The 27,030-nt window shown below is 50.0% G+C and overlaps 1 protein-coding gene across 6 annotated transcripts; it reads left to right on the forward strand.

Annotated features, from left to right (window-relative positions):
* The first annotated feature begins 454 nt into the window (after positions 1–454).
* PTGS1 (prostaglandin-endoperoxide synthase 1) lies at positions 455–22,495 on the forward strand. Of its 6 annotated transcripts, XR_011533705.1 has the most exons (12): positions 1,199–1,306; positions 1,400–1,486; positions 7,710–7,826; positions 8,263–8,403; positions 8,602–8,745; positions 11,066–11,247; positions 11,373–11,456; positions 13,663–13,909; positions 16,333–16,619; positions 17,154–17,226; positions 19,928–20,075; positions 21,362–22,495. XR_011533705.1 is itself a non-coding variant. In XM_008526890.2 (11 exons), exons 4-11 carry the CDS (start codon positions 8,379–8,381, stop codon positions 21,715–21,717), a joined length of 1,473 nt encoding a protein of 490 aa, XP_008525112.1. In that variant the 5' UTR covers positions 455–1,139; positions 1,400–1,486; positions 7,710–7,826; positions 8,263–8,378; the 3' UTR covers positions 21,718–22,495. The 6 variants fall into 6 exon arrangements, 5 of the variants coding, with proteins under 5 accessions (XP_008525112.1, XP_008525094.1, XP_008525104.1 ...); XM_008526890.2 differs by lacking the exons at positions 1,199–1,306; positions 17,154–17,226 and adding an exon at positions 455–1,139; XM_008526872.2 differs by lacking the exon at positions 17,154–17,226 and having other exon boundaries at positions 1,182–1,306.
* Positions 22,496–27,030: the final 4,535 nt, after the last annotated feature.

The raw sequence follows: 27,030 nt of genomic DNA on the forward strand, positions 1-27,030 counted from the left end.
GGCCCTCTGTCTGCCCCACGCCCTCCCCAGGTCTGCCCTGGCTTGCTCTGACTCCCTGGGGCAGCTGGCTTTTGTCCTAGTGGAGCATGGGAACAGCTCAGGTGGGGATGTAGGAGGGGCTCCCAGCAGGCCTCACCTTTCCCACCTGGCATGGTTCCCACTCCACACCCAAGGATACCTGGGAGCTGGCACAAGGACCTCTGAGCCCTCCTGCCCTGCCTTCCCCACTCTGGGGCCCACTGGATGGTTGGGTGTGCTGGGGAAACTGAGGGAGAAAACCTGAGGGTGTGGGGACCAGAAGACTCTGTGTGAGTGTCCTAGGACCCATCCCCCTTCTGAGATAAGTTTCTCCAGCTATCAAAAAAGGAGCTGGATGCTGGGATTCTGTAAAGTCAGCAGGTGGATGTGAGTCCAGCTAGAGCATCGATCCTGGCCAGCCCTGGAATCTGAGTTAGGAGATCTTTAAAAAAAAATGCCTCCTCATACCTGAGCGCCTACTATGTGCTAGGCGCTGCATCAGGAGATTTGTGTGCATTATCTCATTGAATCTTACATCAATCCTCTGGGGTGGTTCTTATTATTACGTCCATTTTATAGATGAAAATACTGAGGACCAGAGAGGGCAAGTACCCGGTGCACAGTGACACAGCTAGTAAGCTGTAGAGTCTGGATTTGAATTCAGGTCTCCTGGACTTGGAGCCTGTGCTCTTCTTTTCTGGCAGTAGAGGCTCCTGCAGAGATGTGTGGCCTCGGGGGGGCAGAGCCCAGCCCCCAGGGGGAAACTAGTCTTCCCTGTTGGATCTGTCTGAGGGTGGTGGGTTTCCCATTCAGGAAAGGATATGCAAGCCAGCCTGGAAGCCTCCTTTTTGAGCCCCCTTTCTCTCTAGGGGGACAGGATGTGTGGTTCAGACCATCCCTTCTAACCTGAGATGCTACTCTCAGTTCTACTCCCAAGCCCTGAGTAACTTCAGCATTGCACATCCTTTCTAGGCTTCAGTTTCCTATCCACCAAACGGACACAGTTCCGGTGCCACTGGGCTTTAAAAGCTCAGTGCGTCAGGATCTCGGGTGAAAAACTGTCTTAGAGGCAATCGTCGAATAATTAATAAAATGCCTTGGCTGGGGCCGGAGCAGAGGAAGTAAGTGGGCGGCGGCCGAGGTGACAGCTGGCTGGAGAGGTGGAGCCAGGGAATGGGTGGGGAGGGGGTGGGCCAGGCGGGCCAGAGCTGCGGGTAGAGTTAGAGACGCGCTCAAGGAGCCGGCTGTCCGTATTCCGCACCCATCAGCCGTCCCCGCACCATGAGCCGTGAGTCCGACCCCAGTGCCCCCAGGAATGCTCTTTGCCTCCCAGTGGAGCCTTGAATGCCAGGCTTACCCCTTAATCGCTCTCCCTCTGCAGGGCAGAGTCTCTGGCTCCGGTTCCCGCTGTTCCTGCTGCTGCTGCCGTCCCTAGTCCTGCCCGCGGACCCCAGGGCGCCGGCGCTAGGTAGGCGGCCCCGTCCCTGTCCCAGGGAAGCCCCTGGTCCTGCAGCCCCTGACTGGCCCCTCTCCCTCCTCTCCTCTCCAGCAGCCCTGCTTCCCCTTTCTGCATACAGTGCCTGGGAAGGGGGAGGGGGTTGAGTCTGCTGATGGGACAGGGGCTTTCTGATGGTTCTCGGGGCGGGGCGGGGGCGGGGGTGGGGTGTGTGGCCTCGGCGAGGTTGCTATAGGGTTCTTTTTTGGGGAAAGGGCAGACTGACATGTTGTGCAGCCTTTGGGAGAAAGGACAGCCCCTCTCTAACCTCCTCACCTGATCTGGGCCCCCAGCTGTCCAAGCCCCCTTCATTCCCAACACCCCTGCTTCCTGTGGGGGCCCCTACCGAAGGCAAAATCGGCTGGCGAATGAGTTCCCTTTCTCCAGCCTCTAACTTGCTGGGGACCCATCCGGATTCCTAGTCCCAGCAGAGAAGATCTGCGGTGAGGACCCCCTGTGCACTAGCCTGGGAAGACTGGGAGTGGAAATATATTTACAGAGCCAGGTTGCTTCCTCTGGGGTTTAAATCCTTACCGATGAGGTCCCCATGGGGCAGATGCGGAAACTGAGGCTCAGATAGATGCCATAACTCCCTCAAGCTCACGCAATACATGGTGGGCTCAGGTTTTGAACTTGGATCTATCAGACTTTAGGCACTTTGCAAAGTCTTTCCACAGAGAGTGCCCTTGTCCCCCTCCCCAACCCCCCAATGGACCCTGGTTTCATCACCCCAAAGGTGATGGAGAAAGTCAGATCCTGTAAAATTCCACCCCCCCCCACCCCCCACCATGCATGTACCAGGTTCCAGGTGAAGGAATTCAGCTCCTCCCTCAACCAACCTCCCTCCCCCAGCTTACTGCTTCTCTGTGAGTGTGTGTGTGTGCGCGTGCGCGCGCATGTGCACGTGCTCAAGGCCTGGACATAGCTTCCTCCACCACCTAGCTGTGGGATCCATCCCTCTCTGGGTCTCCATTTCTCTTGTGTAAAATGGGGGCAAGAGAGGAAGGGAGGGGGCTGAGCTTCCCTGATGCTCTAGGGCTTGATTCAAGGAGGAGAGAGGAAAGGTATCTATGTGGACTGTGAATTGGACCAGGCTGCCTGGAGAAGAGAGTTTGAGTGGGTGGCATTTGGGGAAGCCAGGGAGAGGAGGGAGGGTGCTCCAGGCAGGAGTTTGGGTGTGAGCAGAGGCCTAGTTTGTGAGAAGAAAAGGAGGAAGACTCATGTGGCCAGCACTTTACAGTTTGCAAAGCCCGGCTGTGGGCATCCACTTTATTGGTGCTCACAACAGCCCTGCCAGGGAGATGTGATGGACCCATTCTACAGACCTCTGAGGCCCAGAGGGGTGAGCTCATTTGTCTGAGACCCCAATAGCAGAGTTGGGGCTGCCCGGGCTGCCCCGGTGACCAGCCGCACCAGCCCTTGGCTCAGTCCAGCAGTCCCTCTGAGGCCCCAGTTGGCCCCCTCCAGCCCCCTGGGGTACCCAGGCCTCACCCATCTGTCTTCCTGTGTCTGTTCACTAATGCCCAGTGAGGCATGGTCTGTGCCATTTTGTTTTTTTGCCTTTTCTACTTATCTTTATATCATTAAGTGTTTCAATGGAATTGTTTCTCTCACGGCACAAACGTTCCCAAGGGCTGCTTTATGCTAGTTTTTGGCTGGAGCCTGGAGACACAGAGCTGAGAGGAGCTCACAGTCTGATGGGGTAGACAGAATGCTAACAGACCGTCATCCGAGGGGGTCAGGGCTGGACTGAGGGCAGTACAGGGGTGTGCGGGGCTTGGGGGAAGCAGTTACCTGTCAAGTGTGAGGAACTGAGGAGGCTTCTTGGAGGTGGTGATATTTGATGTGGACCCTGAGGAGGTGGTGAGTGAGGGGAAATACTGTGAGACTTTACTGTGAAACTCTGTAAGGGTCTTTCTGGTAGAAGCTGAAGCCTAGTCTGAACCGCAGGCGGCATACGGGAGCCTTGGGAGCAGTCGGCCGAGGGGCAGGTGCTGGTTAGCAAGGGCCTTTGAATGCAGAATGATGAGCCTGGACCTGGGCCTGAGGGTAATTGGGAGCAGGAGAGTGGGTTGGAGGGATGACTTGGGGGTGAGACTGGAGATGAGAAACCGTTAGGGAGGCTGCTGTAAGGGTCAAGGGAAGAAAGGATGACAAGTTGGGTGCAGGGGCTGTACTTCCAAGTCTGTGAGTGAACTGAGGTCCAAGATACCTGAGCATCTGCCCTGGGAAGCCAAAGCCTGTGTTTTGAGCTCAGAGGGGCAGCAAAGGCCAATCTTCTAGGAGATGATGGCTGCAGACTTATCTGAGGGCAGGTGGCTGGGGAGAATGTAGCTTCTGCGTCTTGTGTCGGAGAAGAGGTTAAGTCTAGCTTGGAGGGCAAGGCTGTACCAAGGGCTCCTTAATGCTCAAGTTCATCCCCTCCAGCTCCTGGACTTGGCTTCATGCTCTCTCCTTGGCTAGGGATAGGGGCATGATCTGGCAGTCAGAGCTCCATATGAGGTGGAGGGCCCAAGGCCAACGAACCCTGGCACATGGGATGGGAACCCAGCCTGGGCCAAGGCCTCCCTGCCACTCGCCTCCTGCTACCTCCTATCTGCAGCACTAGCTGGGTCTGTGGGCCGAGAGGGAGCTTCCTCTCCAGCTGAGCTCTTCCAGCTTTGGGCCCAGCTGTCAGGACCTGGTCTGGTGGGGCCTGGCATCTGGCTGCTGCCCTGGCTTGCTGTAGGGGCTGGGGCCCAGGTCTGCTACTAAGGTTCCTTTTTCTCTCTTTGACTGCCAAGGCCCTGAAGCTTGTCTAAATATTATTCTTATGAGACTTCAGTCCAACCTCTTTAACGAGCCCTCTTGCTGCCTGGCGCCTGTGCATCCTAGAGGATTTGATGTTCGCCCACTGCGCCTGGAGCCCTGACTTCTGGGCTTGGGGACATTCCTTGCCTGAATACTCAGAAAATTGTGGAGCCAGGCAGTCCTGGACAGTCGTCTGTGGGAATGTGTGCAGTATGGGCATGCCGATCCACCCCACCTCTGAGGTGGCTTGAAGGCTGAGTGAAAGCAAGTTGCGAGGTTTTCTGTTGCTAGTGCTGGGGAATCATATTGATATAACTAATGGATAGATGATCTCCATCCAGAGGGAGGGGAAGGGGAGGCAGAGAGGGTCTCCTTAGAGCCCGTCTGCTCCATCCTCTTCCTGGGATACACACAAAAAAATGAGGCCCAGAGGGTGCAAGGGACTTGCTCGAGGACACAGAGCCAGTAAAGAGCAGCCACTCTCTGATACATCTTTTCCCAGCACCTATTTGCTGCCTGGCCTCGTGCTTGGGCATGGGAAGTCAAGAGGCGTTAGACTCAGTGCCTGCTTCTCCCCGGTTTTCTTTCTTGGTGGTGTCTTATACAGGGTGTCCACTGAGCACAGAACTGGGCTGGCAGGAAAGCATGTGGTATTTCAGTTAGACGGAAGGAAGGCCTTCCTTTGTGAATAGTTCCCAGAACTCTGGTTGTGACATGGGATGGTGATCCCTCTGCGGTCCTGGTTTCATTTGTTCAAGATTTTCAGGTCCACCTCGAAAGAAGGGTGACAAACCTACCTCACCTGGGGTCATTCCCAGCCTATGGGTCAAAGTGACTCCCCTCCCCATCCCTTCTCCAATTTCACGCCTGGGCACCTCCAGGAGGAGCAAAGGAGGGGAAGCAAAGGGGGTTCAAGTCTTGGCTCTGCAGCTTCGAAGCCGTGGGGCTTGGGCGAGTCTCCTGCCTTCTGAGCCTCACCTTCCTCATCCGTGCCCTGGGGAGTTTCACTCGCTGCTCCTAGGAGTGCGGAGAAGATAAATGAGTGGTGGATATGCAAGGCTGTGGAGTGGTCAGCTGGAGCCCTGGCTTCCTGGCCGACAGAGACAGTCCACCCATGGGCAGGCTTGCCCCTGGGGAAGCAGCATGCAGTTCCTTCTCTGCCCACCCTGACACCCTGGGGCCCCAGCCGCAGCTGTTGTCCTTGCTGGGGAGAACTTTTCTTGCCCTGGGGCAGCTGGTGTTTATGGAAAGATTGGGAGGAAGAGGGAGGGAAAGTTGGACAGCTGGTTTGGGAGGGAGGATCCTTGCTCCGCCCTGCATGCAGCTTCTTGGCAGGAGAGGGTTGCGGGCTCTCTGCTGCCTGCTGGGGCAGAGCCCTAGGCTTCAGCAGGAAGCCTCCCGGCTAGACTGAGCCCTTGGAGCCAGCTGCCAAGGGCTGGGAAGATGAGGGATCATTTTGGCCAAGCTTGGGGTGGCCAGTGTCCTCACTTCAGTTTATTAATCCCACTAACATTTGTTGCGCTCTGGCCACTATATCTGGCCCCCTGGGCGGCTGGATTTCTCCAGGACCTGGGTTGAGCCCCAGCTGTGTGCATGGCCTGTGTTAGGGAGGAGAAAGTGGGGGAAAGCTTCACCCCTGCTCTTGGGGGCTTGTGTTTGAGTTGGAACACAGAGCTGGGGTGAGGGAGAGCGAGAGGAGTTAGAGTGTGGACATTTGGGGGAGGCTTTCTGGTGGACGCTAGGCATGGGCTCAGGCCAGAGGGTCACGTGAATTTGGAGGGAATTTATTAGGGAGAAGCGGCAGCAGTTTGGGTGAAAGATGGGGAAGGTCCTGAGGCTGTTTGGCATTTCTGGGCCACAGCCTGGGTCCTGCCTGCCTGTGTCAGTCCGATAAGGCCTTTTTGTCTAGCCTTCTTCCCGTTGGCCCCTCCTTCTTACATCCCTTCAGGGGCCACAAAGACTCCATTGTGGGGCTGTTGGGAGTCACCAGGCTTAAGCAAAACTATTTGCATGACTTTTGTGATTCTGCTTTCTTGCTCCCTGTGTATGTGTGAGTGTGGGTGTGGTGGTGCTGGGGGCCCCCTCCAAAGTGGGGGCCCAGAGGACCCTCCTGCCCAGGCCCAATGCTGTGAAGTGAGGAGATGAAACAAGAGGGATCGGGCCTTGCCCAGGGTCGTGCCCTCTGATCACAGTACCCTGTGATGACTTCCCACGCTTCTTGCTACCCTCTCGACCTCCTATAATAGGAGTTCACTGTAATGTTGGCTCTAAGCCCAGATAAGGGAGTCTGTCCCCAGAGGGGAGCCTGGTGCTTTCTTTCTAAGGCTGGGGAAAGAGCCCCTGCCAGGAGCCAGGAGTCCTGGTCTGCAGGAGGCCCTCCTCTGCTCTGCGTCCTCGGCCAAGCCTCCACCTCTCCCTGAACCTTGGTCGCCCTTGCTGAGCAGTGAATGAGTGCTGAGTGAACTCTAAGCAGTCTCTGACTTTGCTGTTGAAGTCACTGAAGCAGTGAGATCTGGGTTAGACACAGGGAGGGACTTCCTCATGGGGGTTTCTCTAGGAGGCTTGGGAGCTGGTGCCAGAGTTCCATTCACCCTCAGGAGATTTTTCCAGCTGCATCTCCCCTGTTCCCTTGGTCCCTGACTTTTCTCAAGATCCTAGAGCCCAGACTCCACCGAAACACGTGCCAAGGCTGGGCCAATTAGGAGTGGGAGCTGAGACAGCTGAGAGTCCCCTCAAACCCTACTCTTTCTGCAGGGTTCTGGGAACCTTCTTTCCTTGGACTTATTTAGGGATGGGGCGGAGGTGAAGGGATGAACAGTTGGTCTGGTGTGATTTGCTGGATGGCCCGTCTGGGTTTTCCCTTATCTGGCCTCAGTTTCCCCATCTGCAAGTGTCTGTTAGGATACCTGCTCAAGGAAGAGCAGAAGGGATGGGCAATCTCATCTTCCTAGTGTCCAGGTACCCAGAGGTTGGGGGCTGGTCTGAGAGCATCCCCCATCCTGGTCCCTTTCCTGAACCCCACAAACCCTGCCCCTGGTGCTGGGCTTTGTCTTGGCAGGAAGTGAACGCTCAAGAAGCCTGTGGCTGCAGTGCCTTATCAGCTGTTTCCTAGCCTTCAATGTCACAGCCTGGGGCCTGTGCTCTTCCCTTGCCCCTCTTTGGTGGTATCAGGGAGGGAGTGGGAACTTCCTCTGGGGGCCCCATGTGGGCAAGGCTGGAGTTCCAGAGCAAGCCTGGAAACAGAAGGACGGGGGTGCTTTCTGTTCTCAGTTGTGGGAACGGAGAGGCCCTTAGGGGAACACTGAAGTCCAGTGGGTTAGGTCAGAGCTGCGACTTGAGTTCATGCCTCTGCCCCCAACGAGTGGACAGCCTAGGGTGGTCTGTGATCTCTGTTTCTCACCCACAGTGAACCCCTGTTGTTACTACCCATGCCAGCACAAGGGTATCTGTGTCCGCTTCGGCCTTGACCACTACCAGTGTGACTGCACCCGCACGGGCTACTCCGGCCCCAACTGCACCATCCGTGAGCTGGGCCTCCAGCCCCACTCCTTCTGTCCTGGGCCCCTCCTGCTCCCTTGGGCTTGTCCTCCAAGACACCCCCCCCCCCCCCCCACTTCCTGCCCTTGTCTCTGGTCATAGCCCTATTCTTTTCTTGCCTGGCTCTGACCTCTGACTCTCTCCCTGACCTGGCTCCAGCACAAGCGGTCACTCCTGGCACACCTCACTCTCTGCTTCTGGGCTCTGCGGCGAGTCACTGCCCGACCTGACCTCATTCTGTCCCTGTCCTCACCTGGTTCTGTCTCTGTCATGTGTTATCACCCCCACGGTTCTGCCCTCATCCCAACCCCATGGGTTCTACCCTGTTCCATCCTGGCCCTTGTCCCGATCCCCATCTTCCACTCTGGCTACTTTTGGTCCTGCCAAGAGGCACTGACTGAGTGGCCCCACTGTCCCCACAGCTGAGCTATGGACCTGGCTCCGGAATTCATTGCGGCCCAGCCCCTCCTTCCTCCACTTCCTGCTGACACATGGGCGCTGGTTCTGGGAATTTGTCAACGCCACCTTCATCCGTGACATGCTCATGCGCCTAGTACTCACAGGTGAGTGGAGGAAAGGGCTCCCCTAATCTGGGGGATCAAGAAATGCTGCCAGCTCTTACAATTCTTGGTATCTGATAAGGGCAGTGGGTGGGGAGACTATGATGCCAGATAAAACAAGTCTAACCCAAGAGGAGGTGGGGAAGGGGGTGTATCTGTGGGTGGGGATCCACTTGTCTCCGTTATTTTCGCCCTTTGCAGTGCGTTCCAACCTTATCCCCAGCCCCCCCACCTACAATGTAGCACATGACTACATCAGCTGGGAGTCCTTCTCCAATGTGAGTTATTACACTCGTGTGCTGCCCTCTGTGCCCCAAGACTGTCCCACGCCCATGGGGACCAAAGGTAATGGAGATGGGGTGAGGGGGCTGGGCCTGGGGATCACAGGAGATGCTCAGTTCTCCTCTTTGGGAAAAAGCAGGCAGAAAAGCAATTATTGACCCATTTCACAGACAGAGGGACCAAGGCAGGACATATGGACATTCCAGAACCAGGGATGAAGTCAGGGCTGGAGAATGAGGACAGGAAAGGGTGGTGGAGGGTCTTGCCTGAGGTCACCTAGAAAGTCAGTCGCAGAGTCAAATTAGTGTCTCCATATCTCTATGCCTCTGTGCCTTAACCTTGTCTACTGAATGGGTGGGATCCTGCTGGGATGGGGTGGCTTAAAAGTTGAAATGTAGGGGGGTGATAATGTGCTATTTATTGGGTGCTGATTCTGTGTTTGGTTCTTTACTAATGTAAATAGTTTTACATGCTTCATCAATGTGCATTACACAAAAAGTCAGATTGTTTTCTTTAGTTGCCTAAGACCCCACTTGGTCTCATTGGCAAAGGTCTTCCTCCTGAGGCTTTCTTCCCACTGCATTCCTGACTGTCCAAAAATCCGGGGGTTCGCTCAGTCCAGAGCCATCCATTCAGCTTCAAGTTCAGAGAGGACAAGAGAGGCATCAGTCCTCCACTGCCACCATTGTTCCTGCCACGGAACACTGGTCCTGTGCAGCCCTGTGGTTGTGCGCTCTTACAGCTTCAGAACCTTGCATATGTATTGATGTCCTTAGTTGGGCCTGAAGGACACTGACAGTTCGCATGCACGTGTGTAGCTACTATTCCCAAAGCATAACTATGCTGTCAGGATAGCTGGGTCTCATAGAGCTTCTGGACTCTGCCAACACTTTGTGGAACCCGTCCTTGCTCAGTGTGCCTCTGAGTGATGATTCCAAGTCATGGGGTACAGATCACTCTCTCCAACTTTCCTTTTGGTGAGTTCTCTTTGGGGTACTTGATGACCCTTCCTGCTAGAGGAAACCAGTCAGCCATTTCAATCCATAATGCTATTCTATTCATCTTAAACCTTCAACACTGGGCCTCACACGAGCTAGTGTGAAAGGATACCTTCACCAGAACACAAAAATTCAATTATGTCTTTCTTTTTTTTTATTTTACTTTTTTTAAAGATTGGCACCTGAGCTAGCAACTGTTGCCAATCTTTTTTTTTTTTCCCTGCTTTTATCTCCCCAAACCCCCCGGTACATAGTTGTATATCTTAGTTGCAGGTCCCTCTAGTAGTGGGATGTGGGATGCCACCTCAATGTGGCCTGATGAGTGGTGCCATGTCCGAGCCCAGGATCTGAACCCTGGGCTGCCGCAGCAGAGCGCGCGAACTTAACCACTCAGCCATGGAGCCAGCCCCCTCAATTATTTCTTTCTGTGAGACCATTGGGTACCATTCATCTGACATTGACATAATGAGGAAAGGCCTCTTAATACTTATTCTCATAATGACGGACACATGCTTCAAGATGACTTCTTGTCTTTAACCCAGGCAGACAAACACTGGCATCATTTAAAATAGGTTGGCAAACTCCAGCCCACAGGCCAAATTCAGCCCACCTGTTGTTTTGTAAATAAAGTTTTATTGGAACACAGTCACATTCTTCCTTATCATCCATGGCTGCTTTCTTGCGATAACAGCAACAGAGATCATATGTTGGCAAAGCCAAAAATATTGACTCTCTAGCTTTTTACAGGAAAATTTTGCTGACCTTTGATTTAAAAGATTCCACCTCACCAGTTCTCTGTGATGCTTACATTATCTCATTCACTCCTTAAATCCACTGCATGAAATAGATATCATTTGCCCTATTTTATAGATGAAGAAGTTGAGGCTCAGAGAGATGAAGTGACTTTCTGTGTTCACACAGTTAGTAAATGGCATAGCCAGTTTCAAACAGGCTACTTTGCTCCAGGGCTGGGGAGTCCAAATTCATTTTTTTTTCTTTCTTCTTTCTTTTTGGTTAGCTTTTTCAAAGTAGCAAACATACACAAAAGTTGAGAGGAAAGTATAATGATCTCCTATGTATCCATCTCTCAGTTTCAAGACTTGTCCACAATTTTACAATTGTATGTCATCTATCTCCTCTCACCTTATTTTTTTATGGAGTATTTTAAAGCAAATTCCAAATATCATGCCATTTCACCCATAAGGACTTCTAGGGTCTTTTGGTAAAGAAGGCACAAGGGGCCATCTGATGGGAGGGAGGTGGCCCTGCTGAGGCCGTTCTGGGCTTCCTGTGTGGACCAGTTTGGTCTGGTGAGCCCAGAAGGCCCTTGGGTAGGAAGATTCAGACAGGAGGCAGCTACTGCTCTTTCCCACCTCCCCAACCAGGGAAGAAGCAGCTGCCAGATGCCCAGCTCCTGAGCGATCGCTTCCTGCTCAGGAGGAAGTTCATACCTGACCCCCAAGGCACCAACCTCATGTTTGCCTTCTTTGCACAACACTTCACCCACCAGTTCTTCAAAACTTCTGGCAAGATGGGTCCTGGCTTCACCAAGGCCTTGGGCCATGGGGTGAGTAACTCGGAGAGGCTCAGGGTGTCTTTAATCTAACTTGGCAGGACCTAACTTGGCACATGTAGGTTGTTCCCAGTGGGGCAGGATCCGGTGATTTGAGTGGCCCCTCTCTCTGTCCTCAGGTAGACCTCGGCCACATTTATGGAGACAATCTGGAACGTCAGTATCACCTGCGGCTCTTTAAGGATGGGAAACTCAAGTACCAGGTAGCACTGGGCATGGGGATGGGGCTTTGCGAAGGGCCTTCCTCGGTCTTCCCTGGCAGAGGCTGTTGGGGGAGGCTGGGTGGTTTCCTGAGGGCCAGCTACAGGAGCTGGAGGTGCGTGCAAGGAGGAGAGACAATAAACTCTGGGAGAAGGTGCCGGGCAAGAGAAGCAGACATGACCTCTCATGTCTTCCTGGGAGGCAGATTTTGGGACTCGACAGGAGATGGGCATTTCCAATTTGCATTTCCTCATTTAATTATTCCTCCATGTTATTTGGTCACTACGATGTGTCTGGCACAGTTGGTTGAGCATGACCCTCATAATTAGGGGCCCAGCCCTCAAGGAACTCATAGCCTGGGAGGCCACAGATATAAACACTAGAATGCTAGTTCCATGAGGACTTTATGTCTGAGCTAGCACTGTCTAAGAGAAATACAATGCAAACCACATATGTAATTAAAATTTTTCTAGTGACCACATTAAAAAAGGTAAAAAGAGGGGCCAGCCTGGTGGCGCAGCGGTTAAGTTTTCATGTTCCGCTTCTCGGCGGCCTGGGGTTCGCCAGTTTGCATCCTGGGTGCGGACATGGCACTGCTTGGCAAAAAGCCATGCTGTGGTAGGCATCCCACGTATAAAGTAGAGGAAGATGGGCATGGATGTTAGCTCAGGGCCAGTTTTCCTCAGCAAAAAGAGGAGGATTGGCAGTAGTTAGCTCAGGGCTAATCTTCCTCAAAAAAAAAAAAAAAAGGTAAAAAGAAACAGGTAAAATTGATTTGAATAATATGTTTTGTTTAACCCAATATTTCCAGAATATTATCATTTCAACATGTAATCAGTACAAAAATCATTAATAAAATATCTCACATTCTTTTTTTCATGCTAAATCTTCAAAATCTGTTCTACCTTTTAAATGTATAGCACATCTCAATTTGGATGCCAAATTTTCATTGAAGATATCTGATCTATATTTAGATTTCATAAAATTTAGCTGAAAAAATAGATTTACATGCCCAAGTTGTTCTAAGTGTACTTAAAGATTTTCCAATAGCTGAAATATCAGTTTTAAAATTTACATCTAAATTAAATTAAATTAAAAATTCAGTTCTTCCTTCACACTAGCCACATCCCTAGGGCTCAGTACTGCACATTATTACTGGCTACCATATCGGACCCTGAAAATCTGAACAAGCAAAAACCAAAACAAAAAGTTCGCTGCTAACTCTTTAGGGCTAAACACAGTACTTGGCGTATAGTATGTCCTTGGTGTATATTTATTGAATGATGAAGAAACTGCCATGCAATTAGTTATGCTCACAACAACTATCACCAGGGAGAAGCCATGAGAGTGTTCAGAGTGTGGGAAGGCTTCATCAGGAAGTATGAATAAACCAAGAGTTGCATGAAGGATGAGGAAGAATTGGGGGGCCAAGAAGGGGAAAGGGCTCTCTAGATTAGCATGTGCCAGGGCTTGGAGAGGGGAAGCAGCCTGAGGGACATGAAGGGAAGATAGAAGGGAGATGCTGCTGGACACCTGCATGTCCCAGGTGAGGGTGGAGACTCTGCGGGGCCATGTTAAGGATTTCTGATTTCTGCCAAAAGGAGAGAGAGTACTTGGAAGGGTTTTTTTTTTTTTTTTGAGGAAGATTAGCCCTGAGCTAACATCTGCCAATCCTCCTCTTTTTGCTGGGGAAGACTGGCCCTGAGCTAACATCCGTGCCCATCTTCCTCTACTTTATATGTGAGATGCCTACCACAGCATGGCCTGCCAAGCAGTGCCATGTCCGCAACCAGGATCCGAACCAGTGAATCCCGGGCCGCCGAAGCAGAATGTGCACACTTAACCGCTGCACCACCGGGCCGGCCCCTTGGAAGGGTTTTGAGCCAGAGTGTGATGCTAGATTTGGGTTTCTTAAAGGATTGCTCTGGCTGCACAGCCGAGAATGGACTGTCTGGGGGCAGGAGTAGATGCAGGGAGCCGCTTACAAGAGGAGTCAGGGTGGAAGATGAGGGTGGGTTGGAAATGGGTGGTGGTAGTGGGGATAGAGAAAGGGACTCATTTTAAGAGAGATTTAGGAGGTAGAATCAACAGGCCATAGTTAAGAAGGGTGGGCAGTTGCCCTGCCTGATATGGGCAGCTGTAAGTAGGAGTAAGAGGGTGTCAGCTGTGGCAGGTATCCCCAGGTTGCCAGGTGGCCCCATCCCACAGATGCTGAATGGAGAGATGTACCCGCCAACGGTGGAACAGGCGCCTGTGTTGATGCACTACCCACGGGGTATTCCACCCCAGAACCAGATGGCCGTGGGCCAGGAGGTGTTTGGGCTGCTTCCTGGGCTCATGCTCTATGCTACGCTCTGGCTACGCGAGCACAACCGTGTGTGCGACCTGCTGAAGACTGAGCACCCCACCTGGGATGATGAGCAGCTCTTCCAGACGGCCCGCCTCATCCTCATCGGTGAGGACTCCAAACCAGCCCTGTCCTGGAAGCTCATGCCCTCCATCCTGAGAAGCAGAGGGTGGAGTGCTTGGGGACAGAGGGCTGGGATTAGAATCCTAGCTCTTCTGCTTACTAGCTATGAGAACTTGAGCAGGCCCCTTCCCCTATATGAGCCTCACTTTCCACATGCGGACGTGGAGGATAATGATGGTTGTAAGCATTTGTTAAGATGGCGAATGAGAAAGCACTTAGCACATAGTAGGCCCTCAGAAAATGGATGGCTGTGATGGTTGGTGATTAGTTGGGTGACTCACAGAAAATTTGATTAGCCACCCCAAGTCTCAGTTTCCCCATTGTACTGCACCCAGATGCACACAGTGATATCCTCCACATGTGCAGGTCAAATCCGGCTTGCCCAGCCTTCGGGAATCCTCGTGTTTCCTACCTTGCATGCATCTGCCTTCCTGGAGTTTGGTAGCTTCTGGGTGACTCAGGGCTAGGATATTTTTGTGTCCCCTACGGGGGCGAATCTGCAGCCTAAAATGTCAGATGGTTTCCTGCCTGGGAGCTTGGCCCCTGATACCCCTGTCCAGACTGTATTCACTCTGAGTCACCAGTAACCCCCTCCCCTTGCCTCTGGGCATCACTGGGCATGGCTGGTCTCAATTATAGTGTCTGATTCCCTGGAGTCTGGAAGAGCCATGCATGAGGGACAGGAACAGTCTAAAGGAGAAGGAGCCAGTTCTGAAGTCCCAGCACTGCAGAGACCTTGGCCAGAGAGGGCAGGTCTGTGGCTGCAGGCTATCCAGCACTGGCTGGTGATGAAGCTGTGACCAAGGCAGAACTCACAGGGTGCTGCGCATCCAGTGCCTCCTTTCACACTCCCCAACAACCTCATGAAACAGATATGAAAACTCTTGTGAAAATTGAGATTAAGAGAGGTTAAATGAAATCTCCAAGGCCACTCAGCTGAGGAACACTTGAATGAGGTCTGGCTGCCACCAAAGTTCATGCTACTTCCTCCACATCACGAGGGGGCTGTTTCCTGAGTGGGGAGAGGTTGTAAGCCTTAGTCTGACCTTTCGTAATGTGCGAGTGTGGGGAAGGGTTTCTCCCTCATGCCTACACTTAATACTCCTGCTTCTCCCCTACATGTATCCACCCTCACTATTATCCCAGGAGCCAGCCCAGGTGGTCTAGTGGTTAAGAGTCGGCACTCTCCCTGTGGCGGTCCAGGTTCATTCATTTCTCGGTCAAGGAACCACACCACCCATCTGTTTGTTGTCATGCTGTGGCGGCTGCTTGTTGCTGTGCTGCTGAAAGCTATGCCACCGGTATTTCAAATACCAGCAGGGTCAGCCATGGTGGACAGGTTTCAGCGGAACTTCCAGACTAAGACAGACTAGGAAGCTCACCCACTTCTGAAAAAATTGGCCATGAAAACCCTATGAATAGCAGCAGAGCTTTGTCTGATTCAGCACTGCACGGTGAGAGGATGGCGCAGAAAGATTGGGCAGGGTTTCGCTTTGCTGTACACTAACAACAAAATTCTGCCAAGTGGTTTAGATGCATTCATCATCTATTTCTCCCATCGACCCTGTGGATACTATTATACTAATATTATTATAGTATAATTTTACAGATAAGGAAAGTGAGGTTCAGAGAGATTAAGTAACACAGCCTGAGCTTAGGGGACCAGAAATGGTGAAGCCAGGATTTAGACTCAGGTCTGCTGATTGCAAATCCAGTGGCTCCAGATCAATTTGCTAAAAGCTAATTTGTCTAATGGTTGTTGGCCAAAATATCAGTTTATTTTAATATCTGGTTGACTAGTTTTCATTTTTCAGTGGCGTGTTCAGTGTGTTTCTTCCTGGCTCTTTGCTTTGTAGCTGGTTACTGAGGGACAGAGCGAAAATCTAGTGTTAAGCATTCTGATGTATGAGAACAAATAAGAAATATATTTGGGACTAGATTCACTTTCTGTCCTCAGTGCCCCTCCTTTGCTGCTGCAACAGTTCTCAGAGTGGTTTCTTTGAAGCCCGCCTCACACACTGAGGGTGTCAGCACACCGAGAGCCTCTGCTGTCAGTCTCCACTTTTCCATCTTCTGTGGCCTCTCCAACCTCTTTTAGTGGGCTAGGAGATGGGGGTCACCCAAGGGTCACAGAACCAATTCCCAGATACTTCCTTTGCATGACCTGCTTATCTGCCTACCGCCTTCCTTTGGAATGTTGGGGTAGCTGGTGGCTCCTGTCTCGGGACGTCAGTCCGACTTGAGACAGAAAGTTCCGTTTTCACACCCCGTTACAAACAAAGTGAAAGTGGCCAAATAAAATGAAACAATAACAACAATAAAGAAGCAAAAAGCAAATACTTTTCATGAACTGGCCTGCTTCCCGAGCCCTGTGCTGTGCTGACCCTCCTGCCAATCCTCCCTCCCAGGGGAGACCATCAAGATCGTGATTGAGGAGTACGTGCAGCAGCTGAGCGGCTACTTCCTGCAGCTGAAGTTTGACCCGGAGCTGCTCTTCGGCGTCCACTTCCAGTATCGCAACCGCATTGCCATGGAGTTCAACCACCTCTACCACTGGCACCCACTCATGCCTGACTCCTTCAGAGTGGGCTCCCAGGAGTACAGCTATAAGCAGTTCCTGTTCAACACCTCCATGCTGGTGGACTACGGGGTCGAGGCCCTGGTTGACGCCTTTTCTCGCCAGATCGCTGGCCGGGTAAGTCTCAGAGGAACATGGCTGAGGGCAGGTGGGATCTGGGATCCAACAGACCTGGGTCCACATCCCAGTTTTCTTTTCTGTAAAGTGGGGATAGTGTCACTGCTCTAGGGTGATTGTGAGCATTCCTTCATTCATCCTCTTGTTCTTTTGTTCATTCAACAATACCAGGCATTACTCCAGGCCCTTGGAATATAGTGGTGAATGAGATCAATGAGGTTCTTGGGTCCTTCTCCGTTTGGCACTTACACCCTAGCAAGGAACAATAGTCACATAACAGCTAAAATCATCTGAGCACTTACCAGATGTTAGGCACCCTGCCAAGTGTTTTTCTGATGTTATCAGAATTGTGAAACCATGTTAAGAACCACAATATGGAAAGTCCACAATTCCCTGGGGACTCAGAGAGAGGCTTCTGACCCAGAGTTGGGGGCTGTGGATAAGGAAGTGATGTCTGAACAGTGATCTGAAAGATGGGTAGGGATTTCCCAGGGAAAGAGGTAGCGTTAATGGCAAGGGATGATTGTGTTCCAGATGGAGGGGACAGCATGGCAAAGGCCTGGAGGTCAGAGAGCATGGCAATTTGAGGACCAGGAGGACATTGAGGGTATGGTAATATATTGAAAGTGCCTGCATATAATAGCTCTTTACTAAATCATAGGCCTCTGTTATGGGCTGAATTGTACCCGCTCCCCAAATTCATAACCTCCAGTACCTTAGAATATGACTGTATTTGGAGACAGGGTCTTTAAAGAGGTCATTAAGGTCAAGTGTGGTCATTGGGTGGTCCCTACTCTGACTGGTGTCCTTATAAGAAGAGGACATTAGGCTAGAGACATGGAGAGGGAAGACATGGGAGAGAGGCCTCAGAATGAACCAACCCTGCTGACACCTTGACCTTGGATTTCCAGCCTCCAGAACTGTGAGGACATAAATTCCTGTTGTTTAAGCCCTCCGCTCTGTGGTACTTTGTTATGGCCACCCTAGCAAATGAGTACAGCCTCTTTCCCTGGAATTCCTGACCAACTGCCTCCTGAATCTCCCTTTCCCCCCATTTGGAAGCTCCCATCTCCTTCTTCCCAGCTCTCTGACTCCCTAGTCCCCCACTTCTCTCTAATCCTTGTCCCTAAGCTCTATCATGAAGATGTGGCACCAGATGGATTTAGGTTTCCTCCTGGTAATTTGACTGAAATTAGTGTATGCTGCCACCAATGGGCAGCTGCTGGCTGGTTTATGGCCTCTCTTCTCTGTGAGGACACAGACATGAATAGAGACAATAGCTTTCAGATGGGGCTATATGGTTTCCAAAGCATTTTCAAGGAGTGACCATGATGATGTGCGTGAAAAGCCCTGGTGTTTATGGTACAAGGCAGGAGGGCAACCGAAGTGTATTGACTCTTAGGGTATTAAAAAGAATGTGAGAAGTGATAAAATGGGGCTCTCCCTGATAATCACCACACATGGCTGCCATCTTAGGGTCACCATGTGACTAACACTACAGTAACTGCTTTGCATGCTTTATCTCACTTATTTCCCCACAAAGATATCTGGTGAATCCTCTTATCTTCTCCATTTTTGCATATGAGGAATCTGAGACTTAGCTTGAGTAACTTGCCCAAAGTCCCTGTATTAGTTGCCTAGGGCTGCTGTAACAAAGGCCACAAATGGGGTGGCTTTAAACAGAGGAAATTGATTCTTTCACATTTCTCAAGGATAGAAGTCTGAAATCAAGGTTTCAGCAGGGTGGTGCTCTCTCTGAAGGCTCCGGGGGAGAATCTGTTCCATGCCTTGTCTTAGCTTCTAGCTGTTACTGACAATCCTTGGTGTTCCCTGGCTTGTAGAACCATCACTCCAACATGGTCTTCTTTTTTCTCTTTTGATTAGGACACTAGTCATTGGATTAGGACCCACCCTGATGGGATATGACCTCATCTTAACTCAATTACCTCTATTTCCCAATAAGTTCACGTTCACAGGTGCTGGGGATTAGGACTTCCACATCCTTCTTTGGGGAACACAAGTCAACTCACAACAGCCCCACAGCTTGTAAAAGGCTGAGCTGAGATTGGCACCAGCCTGTGCTCGCTTTGCTCCAAGGGGTATGATTTCACCCACCTATGCTTTTCCCTTTTTCCCACCCAATTATATTTGTTCTAAACACACAGAATTCTTTCTTAAGCATTAACATTATCAATTCATCCCAAGCAATAAAGTTTTCTTTAGACTAATACTCCTTAACTGTTATGAATCAGAATTTTTTTTCTGGAGTCTTCTTTCATCTCACCAGGTTACCTGGGCTTTGAACCCTATTTTCCCTCTCTTCAGAGGATATTACGCCACCCTTTGGTCTTGGAGTTAAACTCCCGGTTAGTTAAGCTAAATTTGTGTATATATTATAGTTTTCATGGCAAGATTTTAGCTTCCTCCCTGCTAGCTTATGACCATTCCCCTCCCAGGAGGTTTGGCAGAAGGAAGGAGAAAGAACAGACACAGTCACCTGTGCTTTTGTGAGGGGTTTTATCTGATCTGAATGGGGTGACTTGATACCCTGTGTTCCTACTTTCTAGCTCTAAGTTCCTCTTTCCTAATGGTGGCTGGTTACTAGAGGTTCACTTTTTAATATTAGATGCTCAGTAAATTTTGTTGAATCTCAACTAAGATACAGGGAATGAAAAGCAGTAAAAGTAGGTTCCGTAACAGGATCCCTTAAAAGATTAAACGTCTCTGTTCTATAAGAAGTGATTTCGAGAGTGACAGGTACATGTCAGTTCTTCTAGGTATAATTTAAAAAATATCTTAAGAAAGCCATAAAGTTTTGGTCCCCCAAACTAATATTCCTCCATCCTTCTGTTTCTATCACTTTCCGGCTCAGAAACCCTTCTGCCCCTCCAAATTTCATTTCCAGAGCTGGGATGCCCTTTCTCTCTGCTGGAGGTCTTGACTGTGGCCATGCTGGCTGTCTCCTCTGCAGAGTCCTAGTTGCTGAACCTAATAGTTCTAGAACCTTCCTTAATAGGATGTTGGGAGTTCTCACCTAAATTCAAAGGGTTGGGGAACAGTGTAAGCTTGCGAGCCATTAGAAAGGTCCTCCTGGCCCACTCCTCACTTTAAAGATGAGGAAGCTGAGACTCAGAGGGGGTCCCCGAGAGAGCATGAAGTGGCAGACCTAGGGCCAGGTTCCCAGCATGGTGGCTGCTAGGCTGAGCCATGCTCTTTGTCCTAGCTGAGGAAGGACTCCTGACCTGAAGTTCACTTCCAGGACAAGGTGGCCTGGCTCTCAGACCACAGCTGTGTTTCTCTCTTGGCAGATCGGTGGAGGTAGGAACCTGGACCACCATGTCCTGCACGTGGCTGTCGACGTCATCAAGGAATCCCGAGAGCTGCGGCTGCAGCCCTTCAATGAGTACCGCAAGAGGTTTGGCATGAAGCCCTACGCCTCTTTCCAGGAGCTCACTGGTGAGCAGTTGTTTCCTGCTCTCCAGGGACTCATGATCAAGTGAGGAAGACATCGAGGAAACAGAATGGGGCCATACACGTGGCCAGCACAGTGACTGTGGGATTATAACGGGTGTGGGAGCACCGTGCTGGATAACCCCTGTTGTGGGGAGAAGGTGGCTTCTCAGCTGAGTTTGAAGGATAAATAGGAATTTTCCAGGTGAAGAAAAGAGAGAAGAGCATTCTAGGTAGAGAATCAGAAAGTACAAAGGCACAGAGGTTGTGCAGAATGAGCCTATTCGGGAAAACAGTCACTGGTGTGGCTAGAACAAGGAGCTTATCTGGAGAGGGTAGTGATGGGAGGTTGGGACCAAATTGTGTAGAATCTTGGATTCTAGATTTGGGTTTTATTCTGTCTAGTGGTTCCTAAATACCCATTTATGTGCCAGCTACCTAAGGATCACTTAGAAAACTGATTAAAAATAGCAAATCCTGGATGTCTCTCCCAGAGATTCTGATTGAGTAGGCCTGGGTGGTGCCCAGGAATCTGCATGTGTGTGTATGTATATATATATATACACACACACATGTGTATATGCACGTACATATGTACATAAGCATATATACATATATATTTATATATATTTATGTGTGTGTCTGTGTATATATGTATTTGTTGTTGTTGTTCAAGATCCCCAGCTGTTGGGCAGTCAAGTTTGGGAACCCTTGTCACAGACAGTGGGGAACCACTGAAGTGTTTTGACCAGGGTGAGACATGACCCATGACTGTGTACTGGTGGCCTGTGGAGGTGGATTTGAGGAAGCTGGTAGGGAAGCTCAATGTCTGTCTCCCGTGACAGCCTAGAGGGCCAGAAAGAGCATTGTTGCTAAACCTCTGTGTGAGCTTGAACAAGCTACATACATGTCTGAGTTCCAGAAGAATGCAGGGGCCTGGACCAGGATAAGGCCTTGAAACCTGCCTGTGAAGGAAGCCAGATGAGTAATGTTGTTGTAATGATCAGGTAATTAGGGCACAGAAAAAGTGAGATGAGTTGCTCAAGGTCACACACTGTTTGGTGGTAGATCCAGGCCTTGACACCCTCTTCAGTAGCAAATTCCTTTCCTAGATGCAGCCCTGAAGAAGGGTCAGTCAGCTAGGCTAGATTTTAGGCATGTGCTCTGTGCTCAGATTGCTCTTCTGAGGTCCCTTATTCTCTCCAGAAAAAGGTAGACCTAGAAGATTCCCTCCCCAGATTAACCCTAATAGACGGCATCCCGATTCTGACTCTAGCTTCTCCCCCTTGTAGGAGAGAAGGAGATGGCAGCTGAGTTGGAGGAGCTGTATGGAGACATCGATGCCTTGGAGTTCTACCCTGGGCTGCTTCTCGAGAAGTGCCATCCAAACTCCATCTTTGGGGAGAGTATGATAGAAATTGGAGCTCCCTTCTCCCTCAAGGGCCTCCTAGGCAATCCCATCTGTTCTCCGGAGTACTGGAAACCGAGTACATTTGGTGGTGAAATGGGCTTCAACATTGTCAAGACGGCTACGCTGAAGAAGCTGGTCTGCCTCAACACCAACACTTGTCCCTATGTTTCCTTCCGTGTTCCCAAGCGCCCCCAGGATGATGGGCCTGGTGTGGAGCGGCCTTCCACAGAGCTCTGAGGCAGCTGGGCCACAGTATTCTGGAGGGTAGAACTTTGCACTTGTCATTCCAGAATGCCGAGGCCAGGGTTGACGGTCTTAAATGTTGGGTTCCTGGTTTGGCGTTGAGAGTATCAGGGTTGACACTTAAAACTTCACATCTCTCACCCATTATCTGGAATATTGTAGCCTTGTTTGTCATTCTAGAATGCTGAATTCTTGGTTAACCATCCAGAATGTTAGGAATGGGTCTCATTTGGCATGCCAGAACACTGGGTTCCTGGTTGACAAGGTAGAATGTTCAATTTCTGGTTGATTTGGAATATAGACATTCTAAAATGTGAAGCTCCTGAGGAAATCATCTAGAAAGTTCGGGGGTTCTCATTTTGCATTTGGAATTCTGGGAGGCTCTCTATAATGTTGACTTTCTGATTGGAAATTCAGAATGTTGTATTCCTGGTCGCTGATCCAGAACAGTGGCTGGTATGCCAGATCGGTCCTGATCTGAATGTCTAGAATGTTGATTTGATTCATTTTCCTGTTCAGTGAGTTATGCATGGAACAGGAGAACCTAATAATCTAACAAAAATGCATTGCCTGAATCTGTGCCAGCTCTGAGGTGGCAAGGAGGTGAGATGTTCTTCGTGGGACCGCAACTTAGACCTTGTTCCAAGGATCTAGAGGGAACAGGTGGGCTTTTACCAGGCCATTGGTTGGAAGCCACCAGAGCTTTGTGCCCATCCAGGTCTTGACTCATGGCAGCTGTTTCTCATAAAGCTAATAAAATTCTTTTTGCAAATTGCCTGCTATGTATGTCTTTTGATCCCATCCCCAGAAGCAGTGGCAACACTGAGGGGACCTTTCTCCCAGCCACAAGCAAATATGCTAGAGACTGCAGCATGAGACTTTCCACTGGGATCCCTGGGGCTTGTCCTTGTCTGGATCTTCCTCCACTGATGCTTCACGGTCCCTGTGGGTGAGACCTTGCCTTTTCCAGCCTACTCTCCTAAAACACATGACTCCCCAGGCTCAGGAGATGTAGCATTCAGTTCCCACCGTTTAAAACAAATTCCTCCGTTGCAGGGTGTACAACAGAGATGAAGGGCATCTGGGGACGAGAGCGCTTACTATGTGCCAATTTTACGTATGTAATTCTCATTTGTTCTCACCTCAACAGTGTGAAGTAGGTGGTATGATTTGCGTTTCAAAACCAAGGAAATTGAGACTTAGGGTGGCCGAGTGACATGCCCCAGAGGCAGATTGGGACCCAAGTCAGGCTGAGTCTAGAGCTGTGCCCTTTCCTCTTGCTTCCGGATTTGACTCAGTTCCAGGCCTGATATTGTGTATCTGGCTCAGAGTCAAAGGCAGCAGATGGGGTGCAGTCTCCACCGTACGTGCATGCTATTCCCTCAGTCACAAATATTTATTTTCCTAACTCCTTACTATATACCAGTTACTGTCCCAGGCTTGGGGTTACCGCAGTGAGTGATCAAGACAGACAAGGCTTCTGCCTATAAGGAGCTCACATTCCAGTGGGGACAGAGCAGACGATAAATAAGAAAACAGTGGAATCAGAGAAATGCAAGGTGAATTGTGATGTCCCTTCTAACTTCCTCTGCTCTGTCCTCCCCTGCTTGACTCCTGAGCCTTGAGACCTTTTTTTCCAGCCACATAGACCCTCATACCTAGCAAAGAGAGAGGAGTGGTCAGAGGGTAAAGTATGGGGCTGTTAAGGATCCTTCATGCTTCCCTCTGTGGGCATAGAGTTCCTTGGGAGAATGATGGCCCAGAAACACTGGGGGAAATTGGCGTCCAGGCTGAAAAGTCCCTGGGCCTGGGTGTCTCGTCTTACGGTCCAGAAAGTGCTTGTTTCTCCTTAGCTGGTTGAGGACTGCTTCCACCACTCCCTCCTGACCCTGCTGAATGCAGAGAATGCAGTGCTTCCCTGCTCCCCAAGTTGTTCTGATGTGGAGGGAGCCTTCAGTTGCCGGAAGTGGGCCTGGCATGGCTGTGTCTTGTCTGTGCTTGTCTAATATCTATTTCCCCTCTGCCACTAATCCCCCTACTTTGCCTGAGAATCTTTCCCTCTCTGGTTAATTTCAGTCATGGTGTTTCATCAGGGGCCCTATTGTGGCCAAGGGGTGGGCCTGTGAGTCATTCTCAGCCAATCAGATACCATCTCCTTCTAAATTGGCCCCTGAGGGGAGTTGCATGGAGATTGAGAAAACTGACTGATCCATCCCCACAGCTGAGCTCTGAAAAGACTGTTCATTAGTTCCCACTTCTCAGATCACTAGGGAAGCCTGGATTTCTGACTTTCTCAAGACCTTAGCTTTTCCTTCCATCCTGGGGGCTGCTCCATGAATTTCTCTTTCACGTAAATCAGTCAAAGTTGGATTTGTTCCTTGCAACCGAACCTTAATGGCTGCTGGCCTGAGGTGACAGAAGCACTGTAGTGGCTCTGGAGCGGATTTTAATCAGTGGAGACACACTCAGACTAGTGCTTTAGAAAGAGTACCCTTGGGTACGATGGACAGCAGACTAGAGCAGGAAGGACTGGAGACTGGCAGAAGGATGAGGAGGCTGTGGCCGTGGTCCAGCTGAGACATGATGGCAGCTGGGGCCAGATGAAGGGCCCTCGGGGTGGGAGACTGGCGTGGATTCTAAGGATAGTCTCCTCTCGAATGCAGGTGCCTGGATTAGGTGGACTTTGTTTCGTATGAGCAGCTGTACATGAGATTTTTGCAAATGGAAATTTATGTCAAATGCACCAAGAAGTCTCCTTCGGAGTGAAGGATCTTAATGCTCACAATGTGAATGCTCGTTCCAGGAAGTTTGATTTAGTTAGATGTGATGGTTAGTTTTATGTGTCAACTTGGCTGGGCTACAGTACCCAGTTATCTAATCAACACTAATCTAGGTGTGGCTGTGAAGGTATTTTGCAGACATTGTTAACGTCTACAATCAGTTGGCTTGAAGAAAAAGAGATTACTGTTGATAACGTGGGTGGTCCTATCTAATCACTTAGAGGCCTTAAGAGTAAAAACAGTTTTCTCAGAGAAGAAGAAATTCTGCTTCAAGACCACAGCATCAACTCCTGCCTGAGTTTCCAGCCTACCAGCCCTATGGATTTCAGACTTGCCAACCCTGTCGATAGTGTGAGCCAGTTCCTAAAAATAAAGCTATATATATATGTATGTATACATATATCTCCTATGTGCGTACCTATGTACAGATACATGTATCCTATTGGTCCTGTTTCGCTGGAGAACGTGAGATGATACAGTGGATAATTCATTCAGGGCTCTTAGTGCAAACAACAGAACTCCCTCTAGCCCATTTAAGCAGGAAGGAATCTATTTTAGGATATTGCGTAGCTCATGGAAACATTGGCAGAACCAGGGAATTAGGCTTGGGGGCTTCACGCCCAGGCACAGTGGCTGCTGCCACCGCCGTGAAGACGCCTCTGCTACTGAGACTGGACACAGGCATCTCAGATTACACCTCTGCTGCCCAAACCCCACTACTGCTGCCCCTGAAAGCTGGCTGCTTCCACAGCCACCTTTGCCAGAAAATGGATTCATTCTGCATGGTGCCTGCTTCTCCACTTTTCTCTACTTAGAATTAAAGTCATGTTTATTTCACGTCTGATTGGTGGAGCCTAGCTCACGTGCCCGCACTCCAGCTCCAAGAGAAAGTGGGAAAGTGAGTTTTCTGGCTTGCACCTTGGGGAGGAGGGACCCATAACAGGGAAATTCTCCATACATGGGAAGGATGTTCAAAGGGCTGGGAAACATGGGTGGTCTACCTCAGTGGATCTGAGTTTTTAGTTCTGTTTTGCCTCTGTGGGCCCCAGCCCTGGAACACTGCAGAGAATGTCACCACGGCACCACAGTTGACCTGGCAGCAGCTCAATATAATTGCGAGCAAAGAACTTAAGAAGTAAAGTTAAGAAATACAGAATAGCAGAGATGCAAAGACTGTAGAGTCCACATAGTCCACTCTTCTAAGAATGTGTGAGTAAAACTGTCAAAAATGTTAGAGCACTATTAAGAAAATTACAGTGAAACACTTTCCGCACTGTCCTACCTGTTATTCTTGTTTGATTTCCTTCCAGGCTAGGTCTAAATACTTTTTTGCTCCCAATCTCTATACTTTTGGTCAAAAGGAATTTGAATCATTTGCACAACTTCAGGTGTGGTATTTTGGGTTTCAGGACAATGTGGCAGGACATTCTTGCAGACTTTTGTGGCAGCCCCCCGCCCACCACTGGAGCATAACATACGTACAACAAAGTGTGCAATCTTAAGTGCATACCTGGATGAATTTTACATGTGTATAAACCCAAGTAACCACCCAAGAAATGAAGATGAAGAACGTCTCCAGCACTCTAGAAGGCTCTTTTGTGCCCCTTCCCGGTCAAAACCCTCCGAAATATAACCACACTTCTGATTTCTGTAACCATTGATTAGTTTATCTGCACATGAATTTCATTTGAAAAGAGTCATACAGTGTGTACTTTTTTGTATCTGGCTTCTTTGCTCAATATGTCTGTTGTGATCTCAGTTCTTTTCTTTTTGAGGAAGATTAGTCCTGAGCTAACTACTGCCAGTCCTCCTCTTTTTTGCTGAGGAAGCCTGGCCCTGAGCTAACAACCGTGCCCATCTTCCTCTACTTTATGTGTGGGACACCTACCCCAGCATGGTGTGCCAAGTGGTGCCATGTCTGCACCCGGGATCTGAACCGGAGAGCTCTGGGCCGTGGAGAAGCAGAATGTGTGAACTTAACCGCTGCGCCACCGGGCCGGCCCCAGTGATCTCACTTCTTATGTTCTTTGCTTGCAATTATGTTGAGCTGCTGCCAGGTCAACAGTGGTGCCATGGTGACTTTCTCTGTAGTCTTCTAGGGCTGGGGCCCACAGAGGCAAAACAGAACTAAAAACTCAGATCTGCCGAGGTAGACCATCCATGTTTCCCAGCCCTTTGATCCGTGTTGCTGTGTGTATCAGCAGTTTGATGTTCTTATTGCTGTATACATACTTAATGTATATCAGAATTGATTTAAGTCAAGTGTCAATGGATGTTTGGGTTGTTTCAATTTTTTTGGCTGAGTATGGCTGCCTCTATGGCAGATTTTAACCCTTATAACCAGGGCTCTATTGAAAATGTCACCTTTTACATGCATTTATTATGAAATGGTTTTTGTTTTCTGTTGAAAATCCCCTGCTATGTCCTCTCTTGCATTATGGCCTGATGGAGAGAGAAAATGGATTCACGAGTGTGACACGCACCATTAGAGAACGGGAAAGCGAACGTGTATCAGTTAGAGCCTCCT

This window comes from Equus przewalskii, chromosome 26, assembly GCF_037783145.1.
Source record: "Equus przewalskii isolate Varuska chromosome 26, EquPr2, whole genome shotgun sequence".
NCBI classification, from domain to species: domain Eukaryota; kingdom Metazoa; phylum Chordata; class Mammalia; order Perissodactyla; family Equidae; genus Equus; species Equus przewalskii.

Coding starts and splice junctions, on each gene's coding strand:
- PTGS1 (XM_008526872.2), top strand. Junction 8,404..8,601: donor CATGCGCCTAGTACTCACAG/GTGAGTGGAGGA, acceptor CGCCCTTTGCAG/TGCGTTCCAACCTTATCCCC. Junction 20,076..21,361: donor CTCTTTCCAGGAGCTCACTG/GTGAGCAGTTGT, acceptor TCCCCCTTGTAG/GAGAGAAGGAGATGGCAGCT.